This window comes from Oncorhynchus keta, chromosome 8, assembly GCF_023373465.1.
Source record: "Oncorhynchus keta strain PuntledgeMale-10-30-2019 chromosome 8, Oket_V2, whole genome shotgun sequence".
Classification (NCBI taxonomy): domain Eukaryota; kingdom Metazoa; phylum Chordata; class Actinopteri; order Salmoniformes; family Salmonidae; genus Oncorhynchus; species Oncorhynchus keta.
The window spans coordinates 35,117,924-35,132,885 of record NC_068428.1 but is presented as its reverse complement, the minus strand read 5'-3'; the positions used below and the strand labels follow the sequence as shown (position 1 = coordinate 35,132,885).

At 42.2% G+C, this 14,962-nt stretch overlaps 1 protein-coding gene across 2 annotated transcripts; it reads right to left on the bottom strand.

Annotated features, from left to right (window-relative positions):
• Window positions 1-1,614: 1,614 nt before the first annotated feature.
• On the bottom strand, window positions 1,615-10,763 carry LOC118387108 (zinc finger protein 770-like). 2 transcript variants are annotated; one of them, XM_035775267.2, is made up of 2 exons: window positions 10,620-10,763; window positions 1,615-7,768 (listed from the first exon to the last, which is right to left on the bottom strand). In XM_035775267.2, the coding sequence occupies exon 2, from the start codon at window positions 7,738-7,740 to the stop codon at window positions 4,312-4,314; it is 3,429 nt and encodes a 1,142-aa protein (XP_035631160.1). In that variant the 5' UTR covers window positions 7,741-7,768; window positions 10,620-10,763; the 3' UTR covers window positions 1,615-4,311. The 2 variants fall into 2 exon arrangements, with proteins under 2 accessions (XP_035631160.1, XP_035631161.1); XM_035775268.2 differs by having other exon boundaries at window positions 1,615-7,745.
• Between the last annotated feature and the right edge of the window lie 4,199 nt (window positions 10,764-14,962).

The following is a 14,962-nucleotide window of genomic DNA, read 5'->3' as shown; positions in this document are numbered from 1 at the left end:
TGTCCAACTGTGTATTTCAGAAACTAAACCCATTCTGTCAGGGAGAGGGTAAGGCCATGGTTCAGGGTAGCATTGTCTATGTTTACTTCTGTTGGTCAATTACACAGGTAAGGCCATGGTTCAGGGTAACATTGTCTATGTTTACTTCTGTTGGTCAATTACACAGGTAAGGCCATGGTTCAGGGTAGCATTGTCTATGTTTACTTCTGTTGGTCAATTACACAGGTAAGGCCATGGTTCAGGGTAGCATTGTCTATGTTTACTTCTGTTGGTCAATTACACAGGTAAGGCCATGGTTCAGGGTAGCATTGTCTATGTTTACTTCTGTTGGTCAATTACACAGGTAAGGCCATGGTTCAGGGTAGCATTGTCTATGTTTACTTCTGTTGGTCAATTACACAGGTAAGGCCATGGTTCAGGGTAACATTGTCTATGTTTACTTCTGTTGGTCAATTACACAGGTAAGGCCATGGTTCAGGGTAGCATTGTCTATGTTTACTTCTGTTGGTCAATTACACAGGTAAGGCCATGGTTCCGGGTAGCATTGTCTATGTTTTCTTCTGTTGGTCAATTACACAGGTAAGGCCATGGTTCAGGGTAGCATTGTCTATGTTTACTTCTGTTGGTCAATTACACAGGTAAGGCCATGGTTCAGGGTAACATTGTCTGTTTTCTTCTGTTGGTCAATTACACAGGTAAGGCCATGGTTCAGGGTAGCATTGTCTATGTTTACTTCTGTTGGTCAATTACACAGGTAAGGCCATGGTTCAGGGTAGCATTGTCTATGTTTACTTCTGTTGGTCAATTACACAGGTAAGGCCATGGTTCAGGGTAGCATTGTCTATGTTTTCTTCTGTTGGTCAATTACACAGGTAAGGCCATGGTTCAGGGTAGCATTGTCTATGTTTTCTTCTGTTGGTCAATTACACAGGTAAGGCCATGGTTCAGGGTAGCATTGTCTATGTTTTCTTCTGTTGGTCAATTACACAGGTAAGGCCATGGTTCAGGGTAGCATTGTCTATGTTTACTTCTGTTGGTCAATTACACAGGTAAGGCCATGGTTCAGGGTAGCATTGTCTATGTTTCTATGTTTACTTCTGTTGGTCTTCTGTTGGTCAATTACACAGGTAAGGCCATGGTTCAGGGTAGCATTGTCTATGTTTACTTCTGTTGGTCAATTACACAGGTAAGGCCATGGTTCAGTTTACTTCTGGTAGCATTGTCTATGCATTTTATGTTTACTTCTGTTGGTCAATTACACAGGTAAGGCCATGGTTCAGGGTAGCATTGTCTATGTTTTCTTCTGTTGGTCAATTACACAGGTAAGGCCATGGTTCAGGGTAGCATTGTCTATGTTTACTTCTGTTGGTCAATTACACAGGTAAGGCCATGGTTCAGGGTAGCATTGTCTATGTTTTCTTCTGTTGGTCAATTACACAGGTAAGGCCATGGTTCAGGGTAGCATTGTCTATGTTTACTTCTGTTGGTCAATTACACAGGTAAGGCCATGGTTCAGGGCAGCATTGTCTATGTTTTCTTCTGTTGGTCAATTACACCTAGCCTACATATTGTCATGTCTAATCAAGGTGGGTGGAATCAGGCGCAGAGAGCAAATAGCGATATACAGTTTATTCTCCGGTGAACAAAATAAACACGGTCAACCCAAATACACACAGGGTGAAAAATATCCAAAACAGGATAACAGACAAACCGGAGAAAAATAAACACAAAAACACCGACAGACCGAATGACAAAATAAACAATCCCGCACAAAACAAGGGCGGGACAACCTACATTATGTACAGACACTAATTAACTAACACAGGTGAAAACAATCAGACAAAACCAACAGATAACCGAAAAGGGATCGGTAGTGGCTAATAGGACGGTGACGACGACCGCCGAGCACAGCCTGAATGGGCAGGAGAGCCAACCTCGGCGGAAGTCGTGACACATATTGAGGCATTTTGAGATATTTTTACGTGGACAGGTAACTCCCAAAAATATCTGACCTGATCCATTAGTAAAATTGGGATTTTGTTTTTTGTGAGGTGCCTCAGTAAAGACCAAAATGTTTCATTTAGGGAGATTTTAATATAGATGTACAAAATGACAGAAATGAATCCCTCCCCACATCCCCATTGCGTGACGGCAGGGAGCGCAAACAATGAAGAACATCCCTTACACTTTCTTTTACATTAAAAACTCCCACACAAGCAATATTGATTTATCCTTACGTCAATGAACTGTTGTAACACATTTGGATAAAACTTATACGATTTATTTGCATATACAGTAGAACTGCATACAATATAATATACTTAACATAATATAACATCTTGTGAAACTCTTAACCCTCCTGTTGTGTTCATTTAATGTTAATTAATTCTGTGTTCCCAGTCCAAAATAACAGCCCCATCATAGCTGATTATAAATCCATAATAATACATATATTATCACCTAATGTTGTGTTAGATTTTTTTAATCAACTTAAGTTCTTGTGAACATTACAGGTTTTGAACTTCTATTAGCTATGAGACCCGTAGGCCTCATTGACCTGAGCTCATACAGCTCGTTTTTTAGTTTTTTAAAAAGCAGAATGTTTATTTTGACTATAACAAATACTCAGATTAAACATATGGTGCTATTTAACACAGACTACTTTGTGTCAAAGTTTAACAAGGACTCTCTCCTCACCAGTGTCATGGATAAAGATATGATCAAGAGACATACAGTATATCGTTTGGTCATTGTGCTGCCACAGAATGAATTGTGAGCAAGGCCTCAAGGAAGCTTTATATACCAGAGCTGCGAGAAAAGTTCTATATTTTATTGAAACAATGTTGCGATTGTTTGTGAGAATGCCAACAGATGTGGTTCCCGTGGGGGAAAGATTCTATTGGGGAAAGGTTCCAGTGGGGGTTGCCATGGAAGCCAAGAATAGGGAGTGAGGTGTGTGTGTGTGTGCTCAAACACACATGCATGTGGGGGTCTGGGAGAGGAAGTGTGTCCATTTAATGAATGGGCATGTGCCTGAACTCAATTTTATACACCAATTGTAGTCTCACCCATTCATTTCTAATGACCCGTCCTTTTTGACTGGTCATTTTTGACCGGGAACACCACAGGTGTACAAAAGTTCAATAAAACACCCAAAATGTAATGAAAATCATCAAAATGTATTTTGTGTGTTCAGATGCCCTGTGTGGACAAAGTCATGGAACCTTATATGACAATCAGATTAAATTAACTACATTTTTCAGAGAGAAAACTTGTAAATCGGTCCAATTCGACCAGAACACAGCAGGAGGGTTAAAGAAGAAACAGCTTGAATCTTGAATGGTTTTAGGGGGAAAATAATCCCCGTAATCCGTACTCCACAAATCCCTAACAGGTCAATGAGCTTTTTATCTTGTCATGGCCTGCCAGCTTAGGTAGTCTACTCTTTAAGATCCTCAACATTTTTCAGAACCTTTACATCAGGATTAAAGACAGTTCAAACACTTCAAATGAGTACACATTCATAAATCAGTATGATTATGTATTTAAATGTCAAACAGAAAATGTACCATGTAAAAAAACGGTTTATTTCACACTGAAGTGTCCCGCCGAATAACATTAGTCATTAGAAGTCAGAAGCTTCTCCTTAACCAACCGCATCTCAACCAACCAAAACAAATAGACATGATGCCATCTTGTGTGAATAGGTGGTACTGCAAGTCACAATGAAAGGACTTCCCAAGTTATCTGATGGTGTTGATCCAGTTTAGGTAGTCTCCTCTTAAGATCCTCAACATTTTTCAGAATGTTTTTCAGAATAAATAATGCCTACCTCAGTTCCAAAAACAAGACCTACCCAACATGTATTTTGTTTTAGCTATAACCAACTAGCACCACAATGCCATGGCCAGCCAGAGTATTGCCTTAAAGACACATTTGCACTAGTGTATACTTTGTATGTGAAACAGAAGTACCGACTGCTGTCATATTTACATATTCATAATGCAGGCAACACATAAACATGCAATATCACACTGTAAATAGGCAGATTGTTAAAAAACAAATAAAACACCACATGTACATTACTATATAGTACAAAGTCATTCAACCATATAATACCATCTATAAAAGCCACTTCAAGAAAATAAGACAGAATAGAAAGGCAGAAAAATATACATAATAAATGGTATATTCTGCAATTCAAAAAGCTAATGTTAGAGAGTAGAGGAGAATGGTAAATATAAGTAAGATACGAGTGTGTGGAGATCTGTGATTAGAGTCGTTATACAGTAGGTGAATGTCCCAAGTATTTTACCTGTGGATCTGCAGGTGTGTCTTCAAATGGCCTGCCTGGGTGAAAGCCTTTCCACACACTGTACACTGAAATGGCCTCTGGCCTGTGTGGATAACATAGTGTCTTTTCAATTTCGAGGGAGCCTCGAAGCTTTTGAAGCAGATAGCGCACCGATATGAGCTCGCCTGCCTCTCTTCGACTGAATGTCTTGGAGAGCACCTGTGATGATTCAGTTTCCCCTTGGTGGTAAAACACTGACTGTCAGAGCAGCCTTGAAGGTCGTTGGGAGGTTCTGACTTGTATGTAACATTAAACTCTGACCTAAGCCCAACCTCCAACCTTTCCTCCTCTTTAGCTTCATATTGTGAATTAGTGCTAGGAGATTCTAAAGGGGATTGATATAGATTTAACTTGTGATTCACATCAACTGGTATTTCCGGTTGGTCACTGTGGCTGGATCCTGGTTCCTCCAGATAAGGAATACGGTGAGTAGCAATTGGATATGTCTGTTTGTTATTTGCGGTTTCTTGTTGATATGGATAGGGGTTTAACCAGTTGGGAATCAGGGGGTGGTTTGCCTGTCCATAATATTCATCCGAGGGAAACTTGTCCACATGTTTCTCTTCAGCAATATTCCAAGTGCTCTTTGTCAGTTGAGGAGGTGAGATACATTTCTGCTCCACTAGGCAGTCATTTTCTGACTTCATGCTTTTCATGTCTTCTGGCTGTTCAGGGGTTGGGGTTGTTTCATTCTTTCTGATGATTTCTGTGGATTGGTTCATGCTTTCTGTTGAACAGTAGTGAGATAAGGATTCACCATTACTATTTTGTATGTTATTTCCAAAGGTTTGACTTGGGCCTGGTTCATCTGGACGAAGACTTGCTGCAAAGACGTGTCCCTCAGAAACAACCCCAGCCTCAGGGGGAATGTTGTCCAGATGAGCCAAGTTGATGTTCCTCTGTTGACCCTCCTCATGCAGTGTGGTCTTACTATTGTGGACCTTCATGTGAGACTGTAGGTGGCAGAGCTGTCTGAAGGATTTATTACAGACGGCACATCTGAAAGGCTTGATGCCCATGTGGACCAAGAGATGTCGGGAGAGTTTAGAAGGATAGTCAAACTTCTTTAGACAGGCCATGCACTGGTACCCCCCCAATTTCCTAGGTGCAACAGATGGCGGCGGTGGGCTGTTGACCTTGTTTGTCAGAGGGCAGTCGGATTGAGTTGGAGGGACAGCAGAGAGATCACTGTCACGCGATGTCTTCTGAGTCCTATTACAAAAGACTACATCATTTTCATTTGAAGATGGGGTCCTTTTTGGTCTTGAGAAAGACTTGGTTTCTCGGTCTTCACTATGACTAGTAGAGGGTTTAGCCTCTTTTCTTTGTTCATGAACAGACTGGTGCACCTTCAGATGAGCTTTTTGTCTAAATGTCTTGAGACAAGTGGGGCACTGATAGGACCTCTGTCCTGTATGGATCAGGGAATGCCGCTGTAGCTTGGATGGAGCATCAAAGCGCTTTGAACAAATTGGGCAACTATAACGCCCTCGGCCATGTATTGTGGGTTTGTTTTGAAAGATGCAACTTCTTTGTTTAGATATGCCTACCAGTGATTGGTGTGTTGGTGTGCTTTCCAACACATCACTGGTATTTGTGTAGTCTGTGTTATGCACTTGTCTGAGAGACACAGGCTGCTCTGCAGACTTACTGTTTACTGTATCACAGTCCAATCCAGGTAGCAGCTTCCCACTGGGGTTCCATGTAGGTTGTTGAGCACCATAGTTGTAGAGACTGTCAGTGGAGCAATGACTTAAGGTAGGTCTGACAGGTAGAACATACTGGCTTAGAAAACAACCAACTTCACTGATGTCTCTGCTGCCTTCCTGAGGTTGAGAAACCTGGTCTAAATGTTCACTTTGATTTCTCCTCATCTCAGAAACAGACTTGTCCTTTAATAGAATAACACCTGGTTGGTCGGGAGCATCTTCTACACTTTTCAAAACATTGTCACTTTTTACGTGTTGCGCCTTCATGTGATTCTGTAAGTGGCAGAGCTGTCTGAAAGACTTACTACAGACGGTGCATCCGAACGGCTTGATGTCCATGTGGACCAATAGATGTCGGGAGAGTTTGGAGGGATAGTCAAACTTCTTTAGGCACAGCATGCACTGATTTTCCCTTACCTTACCTGTGTTTGTACGGTCAGAGAGATTAGACACAGATGACTTATTGTTTCTGTCTGAGGAGCGAGTGAGGTCAATGTCCTCTGACACATGCTTTGCACTGTTATGCCATTCTTCAGATAAGATGTCTAAACCTTCAACAACATGTATCTGACTCTTTTCATTCAGCTCTGTATTGTACGCTATAGCATTTTCAGAGTTTGACAAATCTACTTGGGAAGCATGGTCAGTGTGAGTTGGAAGGCAGGCCTTACTCGTATTATCTAACTTATCAGGGTGCACAGCAGTATCTGGACCTTGATGAGTTTGCTGGTGAACTATCAAATGTCTCTTCTGTTTAAATCTCCTGCCACAAATGTTACATGGATAGTTCCTTGGCCAGGTTTTTGACCTCTGGGGTTGAGAAAAAGATTTGATACTTCTAGACTTCGCGACCCCTGAGTGAATGCTGTAGTGTACCTTAAGATGGGCCAGCTGCCTAAAAGCGCGCCGGCATAGGTAGCACTGAAATGGTTTCTGGCCTGTGTGAATCAGGCAGTGCCTCTTTAATTTGGACGGGGCGCTGAAGCACTTAAAGCACTCAGGGCATTTATGAGAGTTTGAATTCTCAATTATTTTTGTATGTTTGTCCACTGTTTCATCTCTGGGGGATCTATCCTCATCCAGTGTCTGTTTCTCAGGTTCACTCCAGTCATCGTGGTTCCCAATTGGCTCCTCTTCTATGTGCTGCTTCTCAAACCTCTCGACCTCAGAGTGTGGGGGATATAGTTCAGCGATACAGCGAGGGGAACAGAGAGAATTTTCCTCAATTATGTGGACAGGTCCAGTAGGCCTGATGTCTACCTCCAATGTGTCCTCTGCACCGACTGGGTCCAAGGAGCCTGTCTGCAAACATGATTTTGAGTTGTCTATCTTTGCAGGAGGGGTATTTTCATATCCACTTGGATGCAAGCTAGACTTTACTTTCATCTTCTTCTGTTCAGTTCGTTTTGGATAAAGATGTGTGTTTAGGTGGAGTTTCAGGTGTGCTAGTTGCCGAAATGCCTTTTCACAGAGGTGACACCCAAATGGTCGTTGTCCTGTGTGTGAAAGGATGTGCCTCTGTAGCTTGGATGGGGCGGAAAAACATTTCAAGCATGTGACACACTGATAATTCCTGCCCTGTGGCATCTTCTCCATAACACCAAAGGCCTCCTGTGGTCCATGTTGCCTGGCTAGCATTGTGTCCACTAACATCATTCTAGTTCCACCGTGGCACATCCCAGCTGGAAATACAGGAGGACAACATCTGTAGTGAACAAATAATTTATAGTCATTTACAAATATTGTTACGTATTATAGAGTATGTAAACTAAGGGGTCTTTATTACAGTGTAATTACATATGTCATTACACTGTAACAAGTATTGCAATTAATTGTAATAATTCATAGTTACACTGTAACAACATGTAACTGGTGGTAACTGCAGTCTGTAATTACAGTGGTGTAAAAATGAATGTATGTTACCATGCTTGTTACAAATGTTCAAGTTTCCGATAGCATCCCAATGCACCATATTTCAGCCTGCACAAACCACATGTTAAGGGTTAGCCAATTGAAAACCGACCACCTCATTGACACAACTCTACAAGAAAAGGCTCTGGATTCTGATGCCCAGGCACAATGGCAAAAATGGGTTCACAAAATAAATATCTGACATGCTACAGGTGTCTTCTTTTTTTTAAGCCCATAACCATGTGTGTGAGCTGAATACTTTTGTTTCACAGTACGTTTAAGACTATGAAGAAACACTCTATGTGACCCTGATTTAGCCCACTGCAGTAAAAGGTTATTAACCATTAATTAACCATTTCTAAACACATTAATAAAAAGTTCAATTTAAAGTTGTTACATAGTTTTTCATGCTTGCCAAATTGTAAGCCTTTTAAGCTTAGTTGAATAATAGTTTATAAATTAACTTTAAATGGTCATAACGCAAACTCTTATTCTGACATGTAACCTTGCAAGGGTTTCACGGTTGAGGAAGATTCTCACTTTTGGATGGGATGCATTGGGGCAATTATTTATTTATCCCAGGAATTAAGGCATCCTGTCAAGACCTCAATGATTTATACATACTGTACATCATTGCGAGATCTGTCCATCTGCGCAACACGCTCGACATAACAACGACCCCGAACATGCCCACATGTGCTGACACAGTGCGCATAGAACAGGGTCAAGAAGAATGTCAGTGTGCAAAATACAGACATGAAAGATTACCGCAAAAGATACACCGTGTTGTAGGTTAAAAAACGGCAATACAGGAGAGAAAAGGTATGTTTTCCATGCAATTTGTTTGAGCTTTTTGGAATACATGAATTCGGCTGTACGATTTAGCATAAGTAGTTCGCTACCATTTGCTAGCTAGCCTAGTGTTGTAGGTACACAATAATTACAAGTACACCAAGATGAACTTCATTTTAACTAGCTAAATCATTTGTAACACCTAGTAATTACATTGTACTTATACAGATATTACATGTACTCTGTGGTGTACTAGTGTGTTTATTTTCTCACTTGGATGGTGCTTCCGGAAGCCTTAAAATAAGGGTCAGCATGGGTAATGTACTATCTAAGTACACATTCATTACAATTATAAACTGGGTGGTTCGAGCCCTGCTGATTGGCTGACAGCTGTGGTGTATCAGACCGTATACAGATATTACATGTATTCTGTGGTGTACTACTGTGTTTATCCTCCCACTTGGATGGCACTTCCAGAAGCCTTAAAATAAGGTCCAGGTTGTGAGGAACATTAGGAACACCATCCTAATATTGAGTTGCACTCCCTTTTGCCCTCAGAACAGCCTCAATTTGTCCGGTCATGGACTTTACAAGGTGTCAAAAACGTTCCACAGGGATGCTGGCCCATGTTGACTCTCAATGCTTCCCACAGTTGTGTCAAGTTGTCTGGATGTCCTTTGAGTGGTGGACCATTCTTGATACACACAGGAAACTGTTGAGTGAAAAACCCAGCAGCGTTGCAGTTCCTGACATACTCATACCCGGTTCAAAGGTACTTAATAAATCTTTTCACCCTCTGAATGGCACACATACACAATGCATGTCTCAATTGTCTCAAGGCTTAAAAATCCTTCTTTAACCTGTCTCCTCCCCTTGAGCTACACTGATTGAAGTGGATTTAATAAGTGACATAAATAACTTTCCCCTGGTTTCACCTAGTCACTCATGAAAAGCGCAGGTGTTCCTAATGTTTTGTATACGTGTATAAGTACACGTGAATTACATGTGCCCCTCAAGATACACCTTGTAAATACATTGTACTTATGCAGATATATTATGTACTTATGGGTTTATCATAATGGGTAACATATGCATTCATAAATATTAAATAATATTGCATGACTTACAGGGTTAAGCACCTTGCTCAAGGGCACACCTATACATTTTTCACATAGTCTGCTCTGGGATTCGACCAGCAACCTTTCGGTTACTGGCTAAACACTAGGCTAACCTGCCGCCATCTGGGATGACACCCGTATGGTAAACCCCAGTCAGTGAGGTTGACCTATCTATATTTGATCTGTTTTTGTAAACTCAACCATGTTAACCCAGATGGTACACTTTTGGGGGGAATGTGCTAGCAACAACATTGAGTGGAGATTTTAAAGAGTGCGCATTCACAGGTAGGTAATTATAGCCTATTGAGCCTCCAATTGTTTAAATCTCGCAACACCCAGCGCATCTGTCCACAAGAGATTACGACCTTATGACAGTTACTATTGAACCGGATGCAGCTGAGAAGAAAATAAACACGTATTTGTTGTTAAACCACTGTAATTACAGACTGCAATTACCAGCAGTTACATGTTATTACAGTGTACCTATGAGTTATTACAATCAACTAACGTTACAATACTTGTTACAGTAGTAGTTACACTGTAATAAGGACCCCTTAAAATGAAATTTTACCAAATAATATCCAACAGAATATATTTTTTTTTACAAATATTAGCTAGCTAGCTAGCCAACAAGGGAGGCTGGTTACTTTTGAAACATAGCTAGCTAGCTAACGTTAGCTACCCACAAATGTAGCGATGAAACAACATTCATTCGATTAATTTCTGCCAACTCACCTTATGGCAACCTTTAGAAATGGCTAAATCACGCCCACAAGGTATTAAGTAACAAATAATGTTATTATTTGACAAAATAAAAATAAGCATGTAGCTTGCTATCTAGCTAACGTTATACTAAAACGTTCACTTTCTCCAAAACAAGCCTTCAACTGACGGCAATTATAAATCCACGGGCGGAAACGTTTTCGCAATTCTTGGTTCCTAGGTGTATCATCCACTGCGGAATGCATGGTGAATTGTCAGGAAAATGTAAACGTCATCAGATTCTCAGATAAATCTGATTGTACGCAATAATTGCGGTAAACTATGGATCCGATTTGATGGTAGGTATTTGTATATATTTTTAAACATAATATTAACATAATATTATATTATTCTACTCTAAATATTCTATAGAATATAACATAAAAGGTTTGCACAGAAAATAATATAATATAAAAACAAGACAAACAATCTAACAGGGAGGCTCTACTTTTTAGTCTTAGCTCTCATAAATTATAGAAATGCAGAGCAACGCTGTCCCCAAGTCCTGCCGTTGTTGTTGAGACATCACTATAAAATATTCAGTAGCCTAATCTGATTTACTCCTGAAAGTTCACACTGACAATAGAGTATAATATATTAGAAGCATGCCTTGGGTGATGCATGCACCGTTTTCCTAGCCTGGTCCCAGATCTGTGCTTTTGCTTACAACATTGTCAAGCTAAATGTTTGGCATGACAACTCTATAAAGAATTGGCAAGAGAGCGAAGACAGGTCGGCATCCAGGCTACCATTTTCCTATAGTTTTCAGAAGAATAGATATGTATTACCATCCAAAACAGTAGCATTGAAATGGAGCCAATTCCTTTCAGTTCTTCTATTGAGATACCATTTATCTCATTGACAGTTAAAGGGGTCAAAGCCATACATACTATTAACCACTGTGGAACACTTGCAATGAGCTGGAAGTCAAATCAGTCATAACAGTTGCATAGACAGTGACAGAGACAGAAAAGCATGTGTGCGTGGTCATTGGCCTCCGGAGTCCTCAGGGTGTTTAACAGTAGAGGGGAGGTGAGATGATGTGTGTGTTTTAATAGATTTTGTTTATTTGTGCAATTTTGTATTTGAATAGCCTCAACCCCCATGGCTAATGAGGGATTTAATTATCTCTGATAATCATTCTGGGGAAATAAAAACACAGAACGTTTCTGGAATTGCCATTTAAACATCACATCTCCATATTTTATTTTTATGGGCGATCGTTTTACCACCTAGATTTACAATTTTGCTTTCAGCCTGACATATGAGCGGTCTACAGTAAGCATATTCAAACAGTAGGACATTAACAATACATCCTTTTTTTTGTTGTTGACAAATTCAAAGTGGGATTTCGTTTCACAGTGAAAAAGATCTCCCTGCTCCGCTCCCTCTGCAACCTGCCCGTGGGACAGGACAAGTCTGAACCCATCGCTTTCCCCGCTCAGTCTGCATCTCTGTGGAATGATGCAAATGATGACAAATTCCTTCGTTCCTCATCATGCATGTGCAGCTAATCTGCATAACACACAGGGATGGGCAAATCTTGGCACTTGGCTGAGGGCCAGGCTGACTGATTGAATCACAGAGGGTTGGCTCCCTCCCCTGGACTTGCCTGTAACATGCTGCACCATCTCCTCAAGCAGGGTTCTATTGATGCCGAACCCAAAGCTCCTCTGGTACGGAGTGATGAAAACACATTATTCCCATTAGTCACAGAATACGTCTGTCGATTCCATTCATATTACATTATTGTGTGGCTGGTTGTACATGGTGATTGACATGGCTGCTGATGTCAATCAAATGTATTCATAAAGCCCTTCTTTCATTAGCTGATGTCACAAGGTGCTGTATAGAAACCCAGCCTTAAACTCCAAACAGCAATGCAGGTGTAGAAGCACGGTGGCTAGGAAAAACTCCCTAGAAAGGCCAGAACCTAGGAAGAAACCTAGAGAGGAACCAGGCTATGAGGGGTGGCCAGTCCTCTTCTGGCTGTGCCGGGTGGAGATTATAACAGAACATGGCCAAGATGTTCAAATGTTCATAGATGACCAGCAGGGTCAAATAATAATAATCACAGTGGTTGTCGAGGGTGCAACAGGTCAGCACCTCAGGACTAAATGTCAGTTGGCTTTTCATAGCCGATCCTTCAGAGTATCTCTACCGCTCCTGTTGTCTCTAGAGAGTTAAAAACAGCAGGTCTGGGACAGGTAGCATGTCTGGTGAACAGGTCAGGAATCCATAGCCGCGGCAGAACAGTTGAAACTGGAGCAGCAGTACGGCCAGGTGGACTGGGGACAGCAAGGAGTCATCAGGCCAGGTAGTACTGATGTGAGCTTATTGTCTGTGTTTGTGTTTTTTTATATCTATTTTTTTTATTGAACCTTTATTTAACTAGGCAAGTCAGTTAAGAACAAATCCCTATTTACATTGACGGCTTACCCCGGCCAAACCCAGACGATGCTGGACCAATTTTGCGCCGCCCTATGGGACTCCCAATCACGGCCGGATGTGATACAGCCTGGATGTGTGTGTGTGTGTGTGTGTATATGTGTGTGTCTCTGTGTGTGTGTCTTTGTGTGTGTGTGTGTGTTACTTCATTTAATGTCACATTTTAGCTCATTGAAGTAAACACATGAGAAGTATATCTCTTCGCTCAAAGCTTAATCCAGTTTACAAGACTTTTTAACAGGTTTATTAATCCACAGATGAGGGAACATATTCATCACCAGGTGGCAGTAGTAAGTCACAGAGCAGTTTGTGCCACAGATAAATTACAGACAAAGGCATTGCCTCATTCAGAATACTGGAGAGAGGCAATACAATTCTGCACAGAAAGTAGCCATCACTTCAGATGCTATTACTGTTACTAATTGTACAGTTTTGTAGGATTTGATCACTGTCATAGCCAGGGAGCATTCTGTAATTGGAAACACAATCACTAATTCAAAATGTATCACGAATACAATTCTACCAAGACAGTAGACAGCTTCACAAGGGACACTTGTTTTGTCCAGGTGCTACCTAGCCTACATTTATCCAGACAGTATCAACTTGTGCTTGTCCCTCCAATTAATTCCTGTCCACGACCTGTCTAATTTCTCCCGACATGGCAGGACAGGGCTAGGACTAGGCCTGTGATGGATGTGACATTAACGGGAGATGAAGCCGAGGAGATGTGATGCCTCCAGTCCAATAGTGGCATTTGTCCATGGTATGACCATCTTAAAACAATCACGTCTTATACTTTTAGGGGTTAAGGAACCTTCTGTCTTATGTAACCATACCAAGCATAACATATCGTTCTAATTACACTGTCACTGATTTACTTTTACTATGCTACCTCTAGTCCTTGAGGCCAGGCTGGCCAGCGGCAGAGTTGAGGCCAGGCTGGCCAGCGGCAGAGTTGAGGCCAGGCTGGCCAGCGGCTGAGTTGAGGCCAGGCTGGCCAGCGGCAGTGTTGAGGCCAGGCTGGCCAGCGGCAGGGTTGAGGCCAGGCTGGCCAGTGGCAGAGTTGAGGCCAGGCTGGCCAGCGGCAGGGTTGAGGCCAGGCTGGCCAGCGGCAGAGTTGAGGCCAGGCTGGCCAGCGGCAGAGTTGAGGCCAGGCTGGCCAGCGGCAGAGTTGAGGCCAGGCTGGCCAGCGGCAGAGTTGAGGCCAGGCTGGCCAGCGGCAGGGTTGAGGCCAGGCTGGCCAGCGGCAGAGTTGAGGCCAGGCTGGCCAGCGGCAGAGTTGAGGCCAGGCTGGCCAGCGGCAGAGTTGAGGCCAGGCTGGCCAGCGGCAGAGTTGAGGCCAGGCTGGCCAGCGGCAGAGTTGAGGCCAGGCTGGCCAGCGGCAGAGTTGAGGCCAGGCTGGCCAGCGGCAGAGTTGAGGCCAGGCTGGCCAGCGGCAGAGTTGAGGCCAGGCTGGCCAGCAGCAGAGTTGAGGCCAGGCTGGCCAGCAGCAGAGTTGAGGCCAGGCTGGCCAGCAGCAGAGTTGAGGCCACTGACTAAATTGAATGACAACGGTGGCCCCATCTTTGTTTCTCTGTGTGGCTGCCCAACGTCTGTTCCATGTTGATTCAACATCATTTCATTGAAATGATGTGGAAAATGTTTTGATCTAACCAGTGTGTGCCCAGTGGGACATTAACCCCGACAAATCTGTTCACATTATGCACAATGACGTGATTATTGGACACAAAGGCCTCATACACCTTGGGTTGTTGTTAAGTTCAATGCCAAGGTCATAAAGGCAAAACTGAGGGTGGCTATAATTCTATTCTATACCATTTTTTTTTTAAATATACAAAATGATTGGATATGTAGGCTAGGCTATATAT